Source organism: Lepisosteus oculatus, chromosome 7, assembly GCF_040954835.1.
Source record: "Lepisosteus oculatus isolate fLepOcu1 chromosome 7, fLepOcu1.hap2, whole genome shotgun sequence".
Taxonomy (NCBI): Eukaryota; Metazoa; Chordata; class Actinopteri; order Semionotiformes; family Lepisosteidae; genus Lepisosteus; species Lepisosteus oculatus.
The window spans coordinates 23,991,459-24,013,619 of record NC_090702.1 but is presented as its reverse complement, the minus strand read 5'-3'; the positions used below and the strand labels follow the sequence as shown (position 1 = coordinate 24,013,619).

At 40.2% G+C, this 22,161-nt stretch overlaps 1 protein-coding gene across 1 annotated transcript in view; it reads left to right on the top strand.

Annotated features, from left to right (window-relative positions):
- Positions 1–22,161, top strand: part of cand1 (cullin-associated and neddylation-dissociated 1) — a 29,969-nt gene extending 7,808 nt beyond the window's left edge. The window contains exons 3-15 of the mRNA XM_006633509.3: positions 1,374–1,528; positions 2,652–2,775; positions 3,744–4,000; positions 5,853–5,958; positions 6,214–6,359; positions 12,067–12,359; positions 13,722–13,863; positions 15,659–17,152; positions 17,516–17,611; positions 17,938–18,107; positions 19,082–19,246; positions 19,389–19,496; positions 20,004–22,161. Coding sequence (XP_006633572.1) covers positions 1,374–1,528; positions 2,652–2,775; positions 3,744–4,000; positions 5,853–5,958; positions 6,214–6,359; positions 12,067–12,359; positions 13,722–13,863; positions 15,659–17,152; positions 17,516–17,611; positions 17,938–18,107; positions 19,082–19,246; positions 19,389–19,496; positions 20,004–20,228 — 3,481 coding nt within the window. The 3' untranslated portion in view covers positions 20,229–22,161. The remainder of the gene's footprint in view (positions 1–1,373; positions 1,529–2,651; positions 2,776–3,743; positions 4,001–5,852; positions 5,959–6,213; positions 6,360–12,066; positions 12,360–13,721; positions 13,864–15,658; positions 17,153–17,515; positions 17,612–17,937; positions 18,108–19,081; positions 19,247–19,388; positions 19,497–20,003) is intronic.

The window sequence follows — 22,161 nt, the reverse complement described above, 5'->3', positions numbered from 1 at the left end:
AAACTAGAAGAACAAAGTATGATATAGATATTTGAATTGTGTAAATAAAATGAAACCAACAAGGAATTTGCTGAACTATAACCGGATCTGTCAGTTTTATTTTTGGATCATCCCAGGAACAGCTCTAGTCACTAGATCAGGAGACTCACCAATGCGTTTTGAGCTAATTTGGTATTGATCTAATTATTAATCTAATTTGGTTCTATTTCTTTGTAGTTCCAATGCCAGTTCTGGCTATTCTTCCATAAAATCCTGCAACTTGCAAAATTTCAAACGGATGGTCCCCCATTCCATAATTGAATCCAGGGCCCAGGAGTTGTGATGCAACAGAGCTAACTATCATGCCATCCTGCCCCCCTAGTGTTCAAAAGTATGTGTCAAATGAAAATGTTCCCATTCTTTGGCTCATCCATCTTGTGTCTACTTCATAAAAGCATCTGTATAGTTATGCTAAACACATCACACTTCATAACTTTAATTAACGTTGCCCTGCTGTTTAGTGTGGTTATCATTGTTACCCCCTTGCCTGAAGTTCAACTGGGGGCTTTCTGTGTCATTATTCTGAAGCAGCAAAAGCAAAGAAATATCGCAGTATTTCTCGCAAGTTTTAATTACCTTTCTGCAGTCTGCTCTGGAGGTGTCATAGGAGGCTGCTCTTGTAAATGTAATGCTTGTGATGCACAGTGCTCTAAATAATGCCACCAGCAGCTGCTCTCTAGAGAATTAAATAGAATAAATGGAATTGAAAAGATTTCATGTGGTGCATGGGCTGTACGACTTTTTACTGTAAATGTCTTAAAGTGACATTTTACAAGACCAAGGTAAACTGACTGGTACTGATGAGTTATTTGCTGTTTTTTGGTGTGACTGTTTTTGGTCAGTAAGTGCTTTCTATCACTTTTTTTCTGTCTGTTCAGTTTTGCAGCTGCAGGCATTTAAAAAGATAACCCCCCCCCCCCTTTCCATTATTTCATTTTTCAAGCTCAAGAACATTATAATTGTGCAATTCATTGCATATTATTGTTCAGTTCAGTTCATTCAGCATGTTAGGATTTTCACAGACAAAGCCATTATGAAGAAACTAAAGCAACTTACACAGAAGATGTAAGCTGTATTTGAGCTTCCCATCCATACAGCAAAAAAAATGTTTTTCAGGTCTGGAAGTCATTTAGCAACGGGCATTTGTGTCTCATTTTCTATAGATGAAGTCAGAAGCCTTGTTTTGGGGATTAGGGTTCTCGGTATATGCACTCAAGTGCCAGTGCTACATCCGCCCATATACGCACTAAAATTCAAACCATAGAAAAAGACCTGCAACATGCACGTGTGTCCATGAAGAACATGGTGTATAACACGTTCCTTTGCCTTTTCAGTTTGGGACCTCTTGTCAGCAAAGTGAAGGAGTACCAAGTGGAAACTATTGTAGACACTCTGTGTACAAATATGCTGTCGGATAAAGAGCAGCTTCGTGATATTTCCAGCATTGGATTGAAAACCGTGATTGGAGAACTTCCTCCCGCTTCTAGTGGTAAGAGTATTTATTATTTTAGTAAGGCATAAAGTGGTTTATTGGGGCTTTGGTCGGAAGCACTATGGTAATTCAAGTTCAGACCACCCTATACAAGAACATTTTCTGGGTGATTTATAACCAGTTTTGTCTTTGAAGTAAATTTGCATGCTTTTGTCAATACCAGTTTTATTAATGACGTTAGCCAGTAAATCTGTTGTAGTCCAGTATAGATCTTTGCATTGACTGATTTAAATAGTTTGTATTGCTAACCTGTTTCTATTCTGATGACTTACACACGTTACGGTAATCTAATATACAATTAGATGATATATATAACAGCAGCCACACCTCAAAGAGTGGACCAGAAGCAGGTGGCCTGACGGCGCCTACTTCAGAGAATGTAGGCGTGTCAATGTAATGCCAGTAGGAGCTTTTGTAAGGCTGATCTGGCAATTTTCTGACTGGGAGAAGAACAGAAGTTGATTCTAACTGATTAAGTGTCAAAACGGGAAGTAAGAGCCAGACATTTCATTTAATTTGTACACCATGGCTTTGGGGACTGCAATTGGAGCTGTAGGATTTTGATGACCAAGAACAGGTGGAATGGCTTTACCAAAAGAGTTGTGGAAGTGTGGAACAATCTATCCAGCCATGATTCTGAGGTTGATACCACTCTTTTAAGAAACAGTTGAATTAGGTCTTTGGATTATTTAGCTACAATCTGCCCAATGGGCTTGGTAGGCAGAATGGCCTCATTGAATGTTTAACCTTTCTTATGTTCTTATGCAAATCTCTTCTCACAGACTCTTAAATACAAAAAACCAACACTGGCACCAGGTGCTAGCTAGCTAGCATAACCTTCTACCCTGGCCGCCACTTTATTATGGCCTCTAAATGTTTATCTGATGTTCCAGAATTAAGAACCCCAATGCATTGTGAATTTGAAAATTGCTGGTTCACTCTTGTGTGTTTTGAGGTGAAGCATTTTTTAATAAGACATTTTTTCCCAATTAGAATCCATTTTATTGATCCATTTTAATGAAATGAAGCAGGGAGCCAGTGGGGAGCTTTCCCACGTATTGATCCAGAGGCAAATAGTGCATTGTTTAAGTCACTGTCTTTTCATTTGCTTTTTTTTCAGGCTCTGCTTTAGCTGCTAGTGTTTGTAAAAAAATTACAGGACGTCTCACAAGTGCCATAGCCAAGCAAGAAGATGTTTCTGTTCAGTTAGAGGCCTTAGACATCATGGCAGATATGCTATGCAGGTGAGGAGGCATTTTTAGCTGTTCTGCTTAATGGTCAGGAAAATACATTAAGTGTTTCATTAATCCTGAGTAATTGCTGTACTGTAGACTACATCATTCAGTGCAGAAACCTCTTAAATTAAGGGTAGTACATTTATTTAAAAAACAATTTGATAAACCTTTTTGATAGCGGTTTTTAATTTTTAATGCAGATGTCACAACACATTACTCTGTACCTGTCCATTTGCAGCTGGCTTGAGTCACCATGTTACTCAGGCATGTCTTTTTGTCATTTCTTGTCTGTCTCATGTTAATTTTAGACACTCCAATAAAAGTTTCAGCTTTTAAAAAAACTGCATTGGTATCTACATCCTTGGTGTAAACATCCTACATCCTACATCCTTGGTAAAATAAAAGTTCCAAAACATACAAGGTTAAATACCTTACTATCATAACTCTTTATTTGTTGTTTTAACAGTCAGCCACTCAAAATCGTCTCAAAATGACATACATGAAACAGTTTTGTGAATAATTGAACTGTAATTTTAACTAGGAAACATTATCTAAGACCAATGTTACAACAGAAGCACAAAATACAATTTGTACACTTTCCAAGCTTTTCATAGTAAGGAATTCTGTTCACAGATGCCAGATAAATGTCTTATATGAAAAATATAATAGAGCTTAAGGTTTTCTTCTGAGCCTGGGATGTAAGTCTCATTTTTGAAGTGGGTTAACATAACCATTATATTTTTATATACCTGTGCATTCTGTATTAGTAACAAAATGCCTGGTTGGAATAAGTGTTTAGAGTAAAGTGATGGCAGAGTGACAGTCCTTCAGTGTTGATTTACAGTACTTTTAAGTGATCTAGTTGATGAACTCTCAGGTTTTTATGGACAATGTTGGTGGAATTTGTGATTGGCATTGCTTTAGCCTTTTAGCCATCTGTTACAAAACTCCTATCTGCTGTTCTGTTTTATAACTAGACAAGGGGGCCTTCTGGTAAATTTCCACCCATCCATTCTGAGCTGCCTCCTGCCACAGCTGACTAGCCCCCGGCTGGCTGTGAGGAAGAGAACCATCATTGCCCTGGGCCACCTTGTCATGAGCTGTGGGAACCTGGTGTTTGTGGACCTTATTGAGCACCTGCTCGCAGAACTGTCCAAAAACGACACGATGTCAACCACCCGGACGTACATCCAGTGCATTGCTGCAATCAGCAGGCAAGCAGGCCACAGGATTGGTAAGGAACTCTCACTGCAGCTTCCCTGTCTTTACTGGCATGGAGGGTGTTGTCAGGGCTAAGGATCTGCTTCCATTGCAAAACAAACTGGGACAGAAGTAAGCTCTTTCAGTCCCAAACTAGATCAAGATCACACTTTCTTGAAACACCTGATTCATGACTCCAGGGTTTGGGAAGCATACATGTGTTTACAATCGCATTTAGTCTGTACTACCTTTGTCTAGGGCTGGGCGATATGGCCAAAAACATTATTACGCTAAAAATTTTCATATCAGTCGATATCGATAATTATCATGATAAATGTCAAATCATTATTTCTTTCAAGTTTAAAGGCAGAATTTTTCTCCCGAGTGAAAGTTGAAGAAACCAGACAGTTAATTGGTAAATTAAACAACTCTTTCACAATAAACACTTGCCAAACAGCAGAAACATTAAACAAATCTGAGGTAGAGAAGTCTTTTTCATGTCAAAATTTACAAAATAAATATCTTAATAGAAAAATTAAATACTGCAGTGTGATAAAACACACATAGAAGATGGCTCAGACAGTCTGCAAAGTTTAAAGTGCTCTGTTTTATGTCTGATCGTAAAAAGCCAAAATATCTCCAAATTACCGAAGTTGAATGGCCTTATCTGTCGACGATGTCATCGTCCTTTGAGCTGGTCGTTGGCAGCACTGCATTTGCTTCAGTGTCGCTCATTTCTCCACTCGAACTACAATCCTGTCAGCCACCACCGTGTGGGCAAACAACACAACGTTAGCTGCACTCGCACAGTATTTTGTGCACATGCGCATATCATCCGCAAAGCATAAACATATATATCGAACATTTATCGAACTTTTGTTAAAATTATATCGAGGAAAATTATATCGCGATATTTATCGTTATCGAATTATCGCCCAGCCCTACCTTTGTCACAAATACTTGTAATATAGGAGCTCTTTATACTAGTGCTGAGAGCAGCATCTGATTTATTTTAGAGCATTTCTACATAATAAATATTCAGAATAAATATGCTGAATATTTATATTCTGAATATAATAAATATTCAGAGCATAAATACCAAACCATTGCAAATACTTTTTTTGGGGACTGTTGGAAACATTGTGTTTTAAGAAACTTGCTTCCTGTTAGCATTGTGATTACATTGAGCAAATAGTTTTAATGATCTTTCCTTAAATAGTTTGTCAGGGGCTGAGAAAGCAGTGTCTGCACAGCTCTCTAATTTAGTACTTCCATGCTTTAGCGGGAGAGCTGAATGGTTTTGTTAGGAATTTAATCAAGTGAGTGCTTGGTCAGATTGTTCTTGATCAAGATTATTTTGCTGCCTTGCAGTTTTTTGATAAAGTAATTAAGGTTTCCTTTGATAAAACAAAGACTGCAACTATCAAGATATAAGATTGCTTAGTGCAAACATTTATACCCCTTTCAGAGTTACCTTCTTCAGGATTTTCAGTCATCATAAAATGAGTAAATTTAGGATTTATTTAAACCAGCAAAATGAATCGCCTTTTCAAAATCCCCTCTTCATGACTCGGTAGGTAGTCCACTTTCTTTTTTGAAGGAGCTTGGGGGAAAAAAAGTGCTTTTGAATCTTCTTACTCCTGTTGGATACCTCATTTTTTAATACAAGAATCTGAGATGGCCATTGCTAGCATGCTAATAATTTATTTTATTTGTTAGAATCTAGTAGGAAACATAACCAAAGTGTCAATTGAAAGTGAATGGTCACATAATGCGTTTAATATGGCTGCTTTGTGTCACCCATGTTGAAATGTCTCCTCTGGGAGCCTGTGGGATGAAATGGACTCTATGAATTCTGTCAAATTATCTTTTTTTTTTTCTTTCAGGTGAATATTTAGAAAAAATAATTCCCCTGGTGGTGAAGTTCTGTAATATTGACGACGACGAGTTGCGGGAATACTGCATCCAAGCCTTTGAATCCTTTGTCAGAAGGTTTGTACTTAAAAATGTCTTTGCACAGACTTTTTGATGCTGTTAACAATATAGGAATTATTTGAAGTCTAGGCGGCAGCAGAACTCATTGAGCTAAGATGATGTCTGGGAATCCTCCAGTTGTCCAAGAACATACATTTTAATAAAATGTGAAAATGGGTACATCCTTCAAAATCTCTGCAATAGGGGTAACATTCTCTTTTCGATTCAGTCATATCCATGATGGTTAATTAGCTTGTAACGTTTGAATTGCAGGTGCCCAAAAGAAGTCTACCCACATGTTCCCACTATTATCAGCATCTGCCTGAAGTATTTAACCTACGACCCCAATTACAATTATGATGATGAAGACGAGGATGAGAATGCTATGGATGCAGATGGTGCGGATGAAGACTATCAAGGTACATAAAGGGCTTGTTAAAATTCTTCGGGTTCTGACGCTGAAACGTTCAGGGTTTCAGCTTCTTCGTGAGACTGTAATGATGGTTATCAGGCATTATTCATGAGCGGCTGAAAGTAGCTTCTTGATCCAATACTTGAAGTGAGATGGAGAAATATACAGCTCATTTGCATGTGAATCTATATGAGAAACAAAACAGGTGCAGAGTCTGTTGTGGCAGCATTCTGTTTACAGTGCACTGAAGAGTCACATCCTGGCCAAGCCAAATACGTCTTAATAGGCTTTTACTGCTTTTCAGGCACGTTGCCTCTTCCTTTCATTTTTCTTCAGCTAAAACTTAAGTGTGTTATTGCACTCAATGTGTTAGGCACAGATGCACATTTCTTACAGGCTGGAGCTGCGTTGTGCTAATGTGTATAACACGTTTGTGTGCCTTGATTTCCAGTGAATATTGGGGTCTGTTGCAAGGCAACTGCTTGTTAAAGAATCCAGTTGAAATATTTTAATATTTTCAAATAATCAGTTGACTGCAGCTAGCAATGTTAACATTCAGCTACCTGCGAGGACAATTAATTACCGGTACTGCTGCTAGAGAGATGCTTGTGAAAACAATTACGGAGTCAGTTTGACCAGTTAAGTGCTTACTAGGGACCATGATTACTTATGATTTTGTGTTCGTTTCAATATGATCAATTGATTCACTTGATCAATTGAAAGATTTTGAAACGTTTTCATGGAATGTTCTTGAATATGTATTCCAGTGCATTTACGTACAGTATGACTCCAAATGCAACTGAGGTGTATGTTTGCAGTTGGATGTAACGGGACTTAGTCCTGCTGCGGATATGCTTCCTGTGAAAAACCACCTATCCTAGTTGTGGACCCTCTTATTCAGTTTCTGCATAGGATCTGATGACGAGATTTAGAAACTGCCGAATGGCAGCTGCTACTTATTTCGGAATGAATTCCATAAATCCATAAAAGATCCTTAAATAGTTCTCTCAACCAGCTTGTGTTCTTTTTGGAGGAGTAATATCTAATATACTTTTGCAATCCACTTCATCACGTTAGCAGGAACTATCAGTGCAAATGTCTTTCGGCAAACCTTCATCTTTCCTCTGCAAACTCAGGTGCTCCATACCTCAGTCTTGATTTTGACTCATAGCAATGGTGAAAACACAGTGACCTCTAATTTACAACCACTGTCTTAAACTTTGAATATAGATTTTACTCTCAATATTCCTGTTAGTCTTTGAAAATGACCTTAAGCTGTTGCAGTGAGCAAAAGTGGATTGACGATTACTTTGCTGCCTAAAATGCTTTACATATGGAATAGGCTTCTTTGGATTCTGATATAGTAATTTGCCTGCTGTTCCTAGGAGGATGTACAGTTTGTCTTTTATGGTTGAATTGCTTCCTGAAACCATTTAGTTTGTCTCTTCATAGTCTGATTTAACAAGGATGTCCGAAATGCTTATTTGAGTTTTCATTATGGAAATGTACCTTTTTGGATTTTATTTTTCCCTTTGCACAAGCTTAATGATTTTTTTTTTTGGGTGATCGGCACTATATCGTGAACTGAAGTTGAAGACCTGATAACTTAGGATTTTAAAGTGGGTTTTACAATTTCCAAATTGGCACATTAGTTTTCTCAACTGAGGCAGTAATCTGTTGTATTCCCTATTGCCAGAGTGATTAAGCAGGTGTTGCTTGTTTAAAAGGTCTTCTGATCTTCATTCCCTGCTGTGGCAACAGCATTTGCATGATTGTCTAATTTTTTGAAATTCTGGTAGCATTTTATCACATGACACTTAATCACTTTGATTAGGTTATCTAGTATGTAGATAAATCCATCAGTATATTCTGCCATTTTACCACTGGCAATTGAGACTGTTGATAGAAGGCTTGGCTCCCACTTTCTGTATAGTGGCTCTGTACATTGTGCTGTGAACCATGCTGACAACTTAAAGTTTCCACATTCAGACCACAGTTTATTCAATCTTTCTGAACATCAGTTAGCGGGAATAGATTTTCTCCAAAAGTAGAACAGGACAATAGGAAACACTGAGCCGAGCTGTCAAGGACTCCTACTGCCTGTCAAGGTCTGCTGTGTTTCAAATGGCTTTGATTTCACTTTTATCAGACCACAACAGAACAAAACGCAAGCCAAATAAGAGGTTGCTTCTTCTTGCCAAAATGTGATTTAAAAGTTAGCTTTATAAAAGCTTAGTTTTTTTCCCCCTCTCTGTCCAACCATTGTCAGAAACCCTCTCATTCCTAACTTGTCAACCTGGCACCAATCCCTGACGTGTAGGGCACAAACACTGGGTAGGATTCCAGTCCATGTTTCCATTCAGCCGAGTCTGCATGTCTAGAACGTAGCTGCAAACTCATGGGGATGTGGGGAGAATGAGCTTCCTCACTGTAGTCCAGTGCACTACTGTGCTGCCCTTATTTCTTCATTCACAGTACAGATGCCAATTCTCTGTTCATCTGCCTCCATTCCTGACCTCCCCCTTTTGCTAGTGACTGTGACTAGCACATGAATAAACACAAAAGATGTTTCCCACCTCTAAGTACACACCCGTATGGGTCTGTTCAAACGGGGCACACTTGAGCTGGGCAGTCACTCACCCGCAATGTACCGGAACCCTTGTGTGGCAGGGCTATAGGACTGTTTTTCCCCTGCAGTCCCAATTTCTCCCACCGGTTATTAAATCTTGGTGAGAAAATAAAGTTATTGACAGTAGAGAAGAATTTTACACATTTCGAATTAAGCACACAATCTCGGTAAATGTTGTTGCAAAACCCCGGTCTCGCCATAGGTGAGATTGAGAGTTCCCACGAATTGTGGCGTGATGCAGCCCTTCCTGCTCTCTAGTCACTTTAATGGATAATGTAAAACGACGTACAAGTGAAGAAAATACAGGTCGTGCAGCAGACATTTCAGCACAGAAATGTTCCAACGTCATGCATGTAGTGTTGCCAAGTAAGTAGCATTTGTCGGTAAAACCGGCTAGAAATCGAGAACAGTGTTTTTATTGGATTAAAAGATGTCTTCACAAGCCTGCGGCTTCACCTCACAGGATGTTTTGTTGCCTCTTTCTGAATCGCAGAATGTGGTGCTCCTCATACCTGGAAATGTAGTCTTTTGTAATGTAAATTGGAGTTTTATAAGTTACTGTGTACATTGTACTTTAATTTGGTTTGAAATTTGCTCATCAATGCAGTTACAGTTCCTAGTGAATCACAGGACTGAGAAAAGAAGCCACGACTGTAACTCAAACACGTAAAGCAGAATTATTAAGAACACTACTCACGCTGTGTGCTGACAGTAGATAAAATAATATTCCAGACCACATCTTTTATGTGTGACATCGTTGTGTGACGGAGTGTTATTTTGATCATGTTAGATATTTTGTCCCTCTCAACATTAGGTGTTATGCTGTTCATTTTTTAAAAGATTCTTGAAGTAAACTTCTCACTGGAAACAAACAGAATATGAGATGCGGTTTGAGATCTCATTATTTACTTGGTCCACGACCTCAGCATTGTGCTGTGCTGCAGACAGAGTAGACTGCAGCAGTAACTATAACGCACGTCACACAGGTGTGAAAAAGGCATCCAAGATGTTTCTACTGTTGATTAACTCTTATTCGAGCAACTTTGCTCTTCATGTTCAATGAGTAATATCTAATTTGGTGTTTCCTATTTTATTTATTTTTTTCGAAAAACCCTTTACACATTTATGCCTAATTATTTATCATTAATTATATTAAGCGTATTAATTATTTTAAACATATTAGTTTTTTTATACTTTAATAAATAGAAATAAAAATGCTTAAGCTGTTGAGCCTTCTTCAGTATGAAATTAACCTCTGCTTGTTCCATTGGTGTTTGCATACTAACAGAGACCCTTCTTGATTCTTTAATAGTCAGACTTTAAACGTTATTTAACAAAAACCACAATGCACTGTTAATTTAAAAAGTAACCTCTGTCTGAGCCTTTTAATGGCCATAAAGAGGCTTCGTTTTCTCAATTTCTGCCATCACAATAAGTTTCAAGAGCAAGCACTCTGCCACATTGCTGTAGCACAAAAATGTCCTACCAGTTCCTTCTTTTTTTAAAGAGTATGGAACAAGTTGCCCATCCATGCTGTCGAAACCACTATCCTAGATTTTTTAAGAAACAACTTTATGAGATCTTGCATCAGTTATCTACTAATTTACTAATTATGAAACGGGTCACATGGGCTGAGTGGTCTCCTCAAACTTATAACCATTCTTATGTTCTTAAACATCTTAACTGTTCTAAGACGGTTAGAATTAAGTTTCCTCTACATTTTACAGTAATTGCTAAGAGTATGTCCGTGACCTCATTCCTCGGGCATTGTGGTTACATCCCTAGTGCTTTGGAATGATGTACTCTTTTGGTCAAAGTAATATACATGTAGCAGACACCCTGTCACTCTCTTGTTCTATATATATATACCACATTCATATTCTTCCCTTTCATTTAATAATTCATGCAGCAGTCAAGCTTGTAAACATCTCTGGGCTACTTTAGCATGACATACTGCAAGAGATGATAAAATTGTGGTTCTTTGTTCATAACTTTTCATACCATTCGCACTTAAGTCTTGCCTTCATACCCTTTAAGCAGTTTCCATGTTCCGGACCACCCTTCACTGAGCCCTGCTGACTCCTCATGCTGGAGTGCTTCCACTGTGACTCAGTACAGTAGAGCTCTGGTGCAGTACGTGTTTTGAGAAGTGTTGGAACTGACTTAAACCAGTTTAACCTTTGATAATTTACTTCTTGTAGCTGTTAGTCCATGTTTAAAATATTGTGTACATGGTTTTGTAATAAAATCGTCCTGTTATACGTTTACTTGACAGAGCAAGTGGGATGATGAAGCACACCTTAAGTAGCACTCAGGTGACCTTTATGCAAGGTGACTTACTTTCAGAACAATTACAGAACTGGAACAAAATATTTTGTGCAAAATGTATATATTCAAGAGTGGTGTAACACTTGAAATTTGTCATAATGCGATAAATCACACAGTAGGGGCAAAAAAAAAAACTCCAGGAAGCACAATTTATAACAGCCGAGGTGAGGAATTACAATACAGCACACCTGAAGTAACACCGTAGTGGTGATGACAGATTGCAGGGTGCAGGCAGAGATGGATTGTCGGAAGAGCAAGGGAATGGAGAGCTGGGGCTTTTGAAGTGGTGCAGGCATTTGCTTAGAAATTCTGACCTTCACATGACTGCTGTGAGGATGCCTTTGTGAGCTCCGAAGTCCAACAGTTCATCGTTTAAAGATTGAACGCGCTACTGTACATTGAAGCAAAAAAAAAATAGTTTTAAAGACTGATCTCTTTTAAAATGCCGAACAACAATAAATTATTCGCTTTTCACTGTTGTGCACTTGGGCAAAGTTTTGTTTAAATTGGTCTGATAAATGCCCAGAGGTATGACCGGGTCTCCGTGTAGTCTTTGTTCATGACAATTCTTCATCTGACTGTTGCCCTGTAAAAAAAGAAAGGTGGCCTTTGGCTCCGTCTCTGTTGTCTCCCGGCTCCATTCCTGCGTTACGCAACACGCGCCGTGGAAACCAGCTTTCGGTTCTGGTTGTGGTGCGTTCCGGCTAGACCGTGACGGAGTTTGCGTGCTTTTTTTCCCCCCCGCCGCCGCCTCCAGGGAGCGACGACGAGTACAGCGACGACGACGACATGAGCTGGAAGGTGCGCCGGGCTGCTGCCAAGTGCCTGGACGCCGTGGTCAGCACGCGCCACGAGATGCTGCCCGAGTTCTACAAGACCGTCTCCCCGGCCCTGATCGCCCGGTTCAAGGAGCGGGAGGAGAACGTCAAGGCGGACGTCTTTCACGCCTACCTGTCCCTGCTGAAGCAGACGCGGCCGGCGCAGAGCTGGCTGTGTGACCCCGACGCCATGGAGCAAGGGGAGACGCCTCTGACCATGCTGCAGAGTCAGGTACTCCTCCTGGGCAGGGCTGCCCAGTCCGGCTCCTGGTGGGCCAGGGGTCCGTCGGTGTGGGTCCTAGTGCCCCAGCGAGTCCGGCAGGATTTTGTTGTAGCTCAGCTCTTAACGGGCTCACTCAGCTGGCGACTGGTTTAATTGGACCAGTATAAGAGCGTCTCCCAGCTCTTCGTGTGGCGCTACTCTTAAGCAGATGTGGAAAAACTCCAGGCCCTTCAGGACCAGGACTGGACAATTGTCAATGGACAAAACTTTCCTGCTTCATATTAATAAATAATATGAAGCTATAAAAGTGACCCTGTAACTCACAGCTGGCAACCCACTGAAGCTCAGCAGGTGTGAGCCTGTTCAGTACCTAGTAGGGAGGCCTCCTTGGAAAAAACTAAAGTTGCTGCTGGAAGAGGTGTTAGAGGGGCCAGCAGGGGTTACTCACCCAGCGGTCTGTGTGGGTCCTAATGTCCCAGTACAGTGACGGGGACACTATACTATATCGCCTCCCCACTAATAGCTGGTGTGTGGTGAGCGTTCTGGCACACTATGGCTGCTGTCGTGTCATCCAGGTGGGGCTGCACATTGGTGGTGGTGGAGGGGAGTCCCCATTACCTGTAAAGCACTTTTGAGTGGAGTGTCCAGACAAGTGCTATATAAGTTTAAAGAAGGATTATTATATTTAATGAAATATTTCGAAATATGTATGATGTTCTTTAGCAACTAATGAAAGATGTTAAATCTTTAATGATTCCTGTGTAAAAGCTACAAAAAGCACAATTACATTTTACTGGCAAAACTGTCTTCTCCAAACATTGGAATGCTACTGTTGCAATATGAAACATTTTTCGCCGGAAATAGGGAAGACTACGCTATTGGAACTAAAAAAATAAATATAAACCACTTTTGCAACAAAATGAAACTGAGCCTGTGCCATCTGGAGTGGTATAATTGGAAGTCTTGAAATGTGAAGGTTTTGTTGAGTGATGTTTGTTCTTTGTTCCCAGTTGACTGAGCTAATCTTGAATCAGCTTTCACATTCCTGGCATTCAGCTGCTGATCAATCAGTCAACAAACATCACAGTGTGCATAATTGTGAGGCATGGACCACAAGAGGTCAATCTGGCAGTCTTAAGTTTGATTGCGTAACAAAGTTTTGTCTACAAGCAAATATCATATTCTGCCAAAGCTTGCAACATGAAAATTGCTTGCAATTGCTTTTGGTGTTTAAATTGTATGGATTTTATTTCTATGGTTGGAGGTGAAAATATGCTTTTGGCTACGTTAACAGTGGAAAACCTCCCTGAGGATTGACAAATACAATAATTTTCTCTGTCAGCATGTGTATATATATTTTGTTTTATATAGGTTCCTATGATTGTAAAAGCCCTTCACAAGCAAATGAAGGAGAAGAGTGTTAAAACCCGGCAGTGTTGCTTCAACATGCTGACCGAGCTGGTGAACGTATTGCCAGGAGCCCTGACCCAACACATACCAGTTTTGGTTCCAGGTATGCACTGCAAGCACATTTTCTCTGCCTTCGTTACTTCAGAGAGCAATGCAGGAAAGTCTCGGGCGTCTGAAATGATTTGATAGGATATAGGATCTGCACAGAACAGTTTATTTCCAGATCGTAACTGATGTGTACCTTCTTTAGTCATCTTAATATGTCTGTTGCCTTGAAAAACTGTGTTAGGTTGCTACAGTACTGAGATGGGGATTCTACACTTAAATCACTTCCCAAGAATTACCTTCATACCATGATTACCAATGCATATAATGGCAACTGTTTACTGTGTATGTGTAGTTATTAATTATTTATGGTTATGTTGGTGCCTTGTTTTTGAGGTAGCTTAAAATTTGCTGTGCTTGGATTTGGATCTTCTTTTCAATGGCTACATTTAAGCTTCTTGTTTAATGTTCTAGTCAGAGGACTTAGTTGTCCAAATTGTTTATTTAAATGTTCTTTGAAGTATGCCAGTTCAGTCTTAAGACTCCGTGGGCTGTCACTAAAAGTTGGACACTGCCTATGGGCAGAAATGTTAAGCAGTGGTCAGGGTTCTGGAGTCGTAACTGGAAGGCTGTGGGTTTGAGTCCCAGGTGAGATGCCGCTGTTATACCATTGAGCCGGTCCTTCACCTCAGTTCTTCCAGTAAATCACTCAGTGGTATAAATAGGTACAAATGAAGCAGCCAGATAAAGAGCATGTTAATAGTAGTAAAAGTAAAAATAGTTTTACAGGGTTTGAAATTCAGTATGGGTGCCTGCTTATTTAAAGCTGCGCTTGTGAATGTGATGTACTGTTGTAATTTCTAGATGTTTCCTGAAAACCGTTAAACCGGTGAGAACGGGTGTTAGTTATTTGCTTAATTAACACATGATCCACACCTGCCTTTGCTTTCAGTTTACTTCATTGAGTGAGGAGTACCTCATTTAGTTTGGTGTTCCCACCATCACCCGTACATTGTAAAAGTGCTCCAACCCAGACCTTTTTATTTAGTATTACATATTAGACTGGAATAATTTAACGTATGTTTGGGTGGGGGGTTGTCGGAGCAAATTTCAAACGCAACAAAGTACCAGAATAAGTGAAAGTTGAAACTTTGAATTTAACAATATGAAGCTTTAAAATATATTATTTTAAATGTTACTGAGGTCCCTCTGGCTTAGGGAAACCTAGTCACTGTTGGGCAGAGCCAGTACCTTGGCTCAAACCTCAAGTGCCTCTACTGGTCGAGCCACTGGAGAAGCCCCTTCTCAAACAAATACAAATGCAGACTTATTTTCTGCTTGCTGATAAAAACCAGTAAACATATTTGCAGAATTATGCATGGGCACGAGATGGCTGATGGCCCCTCTTTCCAGCATCTTCTGTGAACACGTGTTTAGTGCTGGGAACAGAATGAAATCTGAATTATTATGACACGCACTGAACAACTGCAATTTGACTAAAATTGACATTTGTTCTAGGGAGAGTTGATTTCAGTGCTGCTGTGGACTGAAAACAAAGGAGGGGGAATGTCAAAGCTGCAGTTTTCTGCATTGATGGACAGTCGCACCGGGGAAAACATCTGTTGCTTTCTAGAATGCTCAATTTAATGGAATCTATTTAGACGGTTTTATTCAACCCCTCAAATTTAAGAGTCTCCTTTATTTTATGCTAGTAGGGAGGAAATAAAACCTGAACATAAATATGAAAATCAAGGCTTCTCATTTAAGCTATAATGTGTAGTGTGTAAACAAAACAGAGCAGGCGACCTAGTACTCTGGAAAATTGTGTGCAATCTATTTTTGTTTTTCCACAGGCATCATATTTTCACTCAACGATAAATCCAGCTCCTCAAACTTAAAGATCGACGCATTGTCCTGCCTGTACGTTATTTTGTGTAATCATACTCCTCAAGTCTTCCACCCTCACGTGCAGGCTCTTGTGCCTCCAGTCGTGGCTTGTGTTGGGGACCCCTTCTATAAGATCACTTCCGAAGCCCTGCTGGTCACACAGCAGCTGGTCAAAGTCATACGACCTCTGGACCAGACAGCAGCTTTTGATGCCTCCCCTTACATTAAAGACCTCTTCAGCTGTACCATAAAGCGGCTCAAGGCTGCAGATATTGATCAAGAAGTGAAAGAGCGAGCCATTTCCTGCATGGGCCAGATCATCTGTAATTTAGGAGATAGCCTGGGCAGCGACTTGCCGAGCACCTTGCAAATCTTCCTGGAGAGGCTGAAGAACGAGATCACGAGGTTGACCACAGTAAAGGCGCTGACGCTGATTGCTGGCTCCCCGTTGAAGATCGACTTGAGGCCCATCCTGGGGGAAGGCGTGCCCATCCTGGCCTCCTTCCTCAGGAAGAACCAGCGGGCCTTGAAACTGAGCACGCTGGCCAGCATGGACATCCTCATCAAGAACTACAGCGACAGCGTGACGCCGGCCATGATTGATGCAGTGCTCGTTGAGCTCCCTCCTCTGATCAGCGAGAGCGACATGCACGTCTCCCAGATGGCCATCAGCTTCCTCACCACCCTGGCCAAGGTGCACCCCGCGTCCCTCTCCAAGATCAGTGGCTCCATCCTTACTGAACTGATCGCTCTGGTGCGTTCTCCCTTGTTGCAGGGAGGAGCCCTGAGTGCCATGCTGGATTTTTTCCAGGCCCTGGTGGGGACAGGCACAACCAGCCTAGGGTACATGGACTTGTTGCGCATGTTAACGGGACCAGTCTATGCACAGAGCACAGCACTTACCCACAAGCAGTCTTACTATTCCATTGCCAAATGCGTGGCGGCACTCACTCGAGCCTGTCCCAAGGAGGGCCCGGCTGTGGTGGGCCAGTTCATCCAAGACGTGAAGAACTCCAGGTCCACCGACTCCATCCGCTTGTTAGCTCTTCTTTCCCTGGGGGAGGTGGGCCACCACATAGACCTGAGTGGACAGCCGGAGCTGAAGTCGGTCATCTTGGATGCCTTCTCCTCCACCAGCGAGGAAGTAAAGTCGGCAGCGTCTTACGCCCTGGGCAGCATCAGCGTCGGCAATCTGCCCGAGTACCTGCCTTTCGTGCTGCAGGAGATCTCCAGTCAGCCCAAGCGGCAGTACCTGCTGCTTCATTCCTTGAAAGAGATCATCAGCTCTGCCTCGGTAGCCGGGCTCAAGCCCTATGTGGAGAGCGTCTGGACGCTGCTGCTGAAGCACTGCGAATGCACGGAAGAAGGGACCAGGAATGTGGTTGCTGAATGCCTTGGAAAACTCACCTTAATAGACCCCGAAACATTATTGCCGAGGCTTAAAGGCTATCTTGTGTCAGGTGGGTTTTTCTGCCTTTAAGTTTTATGCATGTTGCTCAGGTGTTACTTAGAGACTGTAGAAACGGAACAAAATATTCTTTTGAAGTAAATCATAATCTGCATTGTGAGTTTATGTATTTAGAAATGTATGTTTGGCACTGAAATTAATAAATCTGTCCATTGAGGTCTGTGATTGCTGCACAATGCTATCAGTTCTTATTGTCTAGTTAGGGGATCAGTGCAGTCATTGAATTCATTTTTATATTGTTCAGCTCATGTGATTTTGAATGGACATTTTTACCTATCTTTACATTAACCATTTTTAATGTAACATTGACCTTGGCTTTCAATAGACTGATGTGTTTTTTATTGTGTCTTTCCAGGCTCATCCTATGCACGTAGCTCTGTAGTCACTGCAGTGAAATTTACCATTTCTGATCACCCGCAAACAATTGATCCACTCCTGAAGAACTGCATAGGTACTTTTTTTATGTGTTTGGAGAAGTTTACTGCTCTTTATTTTAGCAAAATCTCAGGTTTGAGTTTATTGAAAGATTCTTTAATAATACATTTTAATACGAATTTATGAAGTGAATATTAAATTGAAATCATGCAATAAATATACTTTTAATCTCGTTGGTCATGTAATTCCTGTAGTAAAAAGATAGACACAAATATTTACTGATGCTTATAGATCCACAGGGTTTTACTTTCAAGGTTTTTCTATTGTATACGCTATAGGCGCATCTTTCAACTTGAAATTGTATCCTTTAACTGATAACTGAACTTTGTATGTTTTAAATAGGTGACTTCCTAAAAACGTTAGAAGACCCAGACCTGAATGTGCGAAGGGTGGCCCTGGTGACATTTAATTCTGCAGCGCACAATAAACCTTCCCTGATAAGGGACCTCCTAGACACTGTTCTTCCACATCTTTACAATGAGACAAAAGTGCGGAAGGAGCTCATCAGAGAGGTGACTGAGGCCCATCTCTTTCTCAGCCTTGTTTGGTCCAGGCACTTTTTACCTGCTTTTCACCATTCCGAGTTTTGTGCTTATGATTTGTGAAATTTACACATGTTGTGCCTAATAAGAGGTATCTAAACAGCTGTGAACCAAAATGCTGTGCGACTGAATCTTTTCTCCAGACAGCGAGAACTCCTTAAATAGCTAAATATGTATTGTTCTCGATGACATGGCACTGTACTCATCTATTTTATATTCAAAATTCAATATGTTTGGAACATGGAAGGAGCATTAAAGCACAACAAATGTGTAAATGTATATAATAAGTAGAAATCACCTCTATATAATGTGCTATTATCATGATATCTATTATCATGAGCTATTATTATATTTACATGTAATTCTCTGGAGGAGTGTGCTCTACAGCTATTAATTGGTTCTTTTTAAAATGTGTTTCCCCGTGGTTTTTTTTCTTTGTGGATCTTTGGGTCTAAAATGACGTGGCCATTTTCAGGTTTTTTGTATATATCGCCACGGATATATATTTAAATTCCATGTCTTAGTGTTAACCACATTGGAACGTATTTGTGCAAAGCTGTTGCTCTGCTGTGATGGGCTGCCATGCTCATCATGGAAACATGCAAAGCAGGGCTTGTTTTAAAGCCCCACGCCTGCTCTTGTCAGCAGTTCACCCCTCTGCTGCCGTGCCCAAGTGAAACAGCCTCCTGGGTGATGGATAGGAGCTGAACTGTGTTGGTCTCAGCAACACGTCCTGTGGCTTATTGAATATTGGCTGAAAATTCAATTTTAAGATTAGCATAAACCTTCCTGAAGAGCCTGAACCCATGGTCCGAGATTGCTTCGTCAGCTTCATCAGCCTTACTCTCCTTGCCCAAATAAAAATCTGTTTTTGACAGATGATTCATGATTTCCACATAGTATTTGCCTCATAAGTTTTGCACATCTTCTCCCTTATATGCCAGGTGGAAATGGGACCATTCAAGCACACAGTGGATGATGGCTTAGACATCCGAAAGGCAGCGTTTGAGTGCATGTACACACTGCTGGACAGCTGCTTAGACAGACTAGACATCTTTGAATTCCTCAATCATGTTGAAGATGGATTAAAGGACCATTACGATATCAAGGTACTTTCCCATTTTTTTTGGTTCACTGTGATATTGCTTTATATGGTTTTTACTAAGTTGTACTTTTAAGAGTATTTTTAAACAGTTTTAATTCAGCGGAGAGGGAGAGAACCCAAGTGTGTGAAATCTTTTATTCTTGTAGATGCTGACTTTCTTGATGCTGGCCAGGCTATCCACACTTTGCCCGAGTGCGGTTCTGCAGAGGTTGGACAGACTTGTGGAGCCACTGCGTGCAACATGCACAACAAAGGTAAATGAAAAATCTGTTCTGGGTGGTGCTGTAAGCAGTTTTTTTTAATTGGAAACTTTTCAAGAATTGTAACGTATGTACCATTGTAGAGTTGATACACAGTTAGATTGGAGAGTCCCTTTTAATGCCAAAGCACTGCTTCAAATTCTTGGTAAACATGTCCCTCAAAAGAAGAGCAGATAGGACAGTCAAAACTTGTCCTGCCAGCTGTTTGATTTTAAACACACCTCAACATTCAGTGTTGGGACTAACAATTACAAAATGATACAAACACCTTATTTAAAAAGCCCCTCTGCTAACTGGCTAATTTTTAAGTGCTTAAGCTGTGCTTTCTACATTATTATTTTATGTCAGGCATCTTAAAAGTGCAGGCAACTGAAACTTATTTTCAAAAATTCAATAGGTATCCAAAAATTGCCTTAAGTCATTCACAGGTTTTTAGAATCGCCTAGGTGGTCAATAATCAGAGAGGATGCATGTTGATGCCACTTTCCTTTGTTTCCACAGGTCAAAGCCAACTCGGTCAAGCAGGAGTTTGAAAAGCAGGATGAGCTCAAGCGATCAGCCATGAGGGCGGTAGCAGCCCTTCTGACCATTCCAGAGGCGGAGAAGAGCCCACTCATGAGCGAATTCCAGTCCCAGATCAGCTCCAACCCAGAGTTAGCCGCTATCTTTGAGAGCATCCAGAAGGACTCGTCATCTGCTAACATGGAGTCCATGGACACTAGTTAAAATGTCTGCTTCCGAAAACTTGGGGACCCTTTTATTGTTCCATGCATTGCACTGAAACTACAGTTTAGAAAACCGAAAAACAGCAAAAATGATAAAGAAAACATTGTCTAAGCTCCAGTGCTTATCACTATGTTCCTCTTTTACCATAAACAACGGTATGATTGGCTATTTGTTCTTGTTGCTTTTTTTGTCTAGTGTTTAATCCAGAAAGCTGCAAAGTGCACAGGTTACTTTTCATGCAGCGTTCATACGCTATCAAGTATTATTTGGTAGCAGAAAAAAGAAATAATTGAAAACCAATTGTATAAAACCTACTGTTGGCTTTAAGGATGGGAGATTTATAGTTATTGTCTTTTGGAGTTGGATCCAGTTAACTCATGAGTTATATCCTGGGAAGGGAGGGGGTAGGATTCAATCTTTATATAATTTCATGACCATCCCTTTTTTTATTTCCTTCTTCAGTTTCCATGCTTTTCATATCTAGATTGTTTTTGTACTGTTTGAAATATCATCTCTGCCTGATCTTTAAGTTAAGCTGTTGAGTATCAGTCTGCAATTGGCAGCAAGGAAAATCTGCTTCATAAAAGTTTACTACATTAAAGTGGTTTGGCACAGTTGGTAAAAACACAAGATAAATCTTTGTGATTTTTCTTCCTGTTAAGTAGAGAGTCATGATAATTTGAATTCTTTCTTTTTTTTTGCATGAGTGAAGTAAGCCAGTGTGCAGTTCATCTTTTAACAGTATATAAAAGTTTAAAAATTAAGACATTTCCTGTCATCCTCAGTATATACCATTACGTTTCTTTTTCAGCTGGTGGTTAATGGTGAGACATGGTGTCAAATACAAGTTTTCCTAATTATAGGCCTTGCTGCAGAACTTTTGGGGGGGGCAGGGGAGTAATTGCTCTATAAGAGTAACCTAATGCACATCAGCAAAAATGTGAATGGCAGTTTTAGTGAGAGCAATGTCCAAGGTTAAGTTTGAGAAAAAATACACTTTGACACAATTTACTGCAGGTAGGCTTTCAAATGTAGCTTGGAACTCTTTCCTTTTTGGGGCCAAATATAGTCGTAGGAAATCTTTAGAACCTTGTTATCAATCTTTTTAAGAGCTTGTTGTTCAATAAGTTAATCAGCAGGATGAATTGAAATTGGATGAAAATCATATTCTTTCTCTTGGGCTTCGTGGAAGTATTCATGTCAAGACAGTGTGATAATAGAGTTGAGGTCCAGGACCAGTTAGGTGAACCAAGTTCATAACATCTCAACACTTTGGTTACAAATCAGGTCACTGGGAAAGTTCAATAGTTTCAGAGTATTATTGAGGTTTTTTTTTTTAAGTACAGCTGTGATAGACACTGACAGTAATCTAGAAAATAAAATGGATACTCCTCTTTACTTTTAAATCCTTCGTCGGTCCTCTCAGCATTTCTTTTTTCATATTAAAGTCTTAGGATTATTTTTTCATGTTCAAACAAATGTTTAAAAAGCCAGACGCTTTTGCACAGCTATGTCATGAGATACATTGTTCGTGAAGAGGGAAAGTCTTTTGCTCTTGCCCTCAAGATATCAAGATAAGGCTAAAAAGTTTTTTTTAAATGTCTAAAAGGTAGGTTTCTCTTGGTTCGTTTTCTCATGAAATACAGTTTGCTTTGTTGGTTAATGCACCTGCACTTGCTTTCTCTCCAGTGGGAGAAACTTCTTTGAAACCTGTCCTGTAGATCCTACAGTATACCTCCTGCATCTCTCAAAATGCTAAACCACCATTGTTTTCATGCATATTGGTGGAGACATTAATTCCAGTTGTTCAAAATCCTTTTCATATGCTTTGATTAAAAAGGGTCTGTTGAAACTCTCGTGCTGTATAGAGGGCCACAGATAACTGGTGTACTTGATAATCCAAATGATGCAATAAACACCGATTTATCTTCTA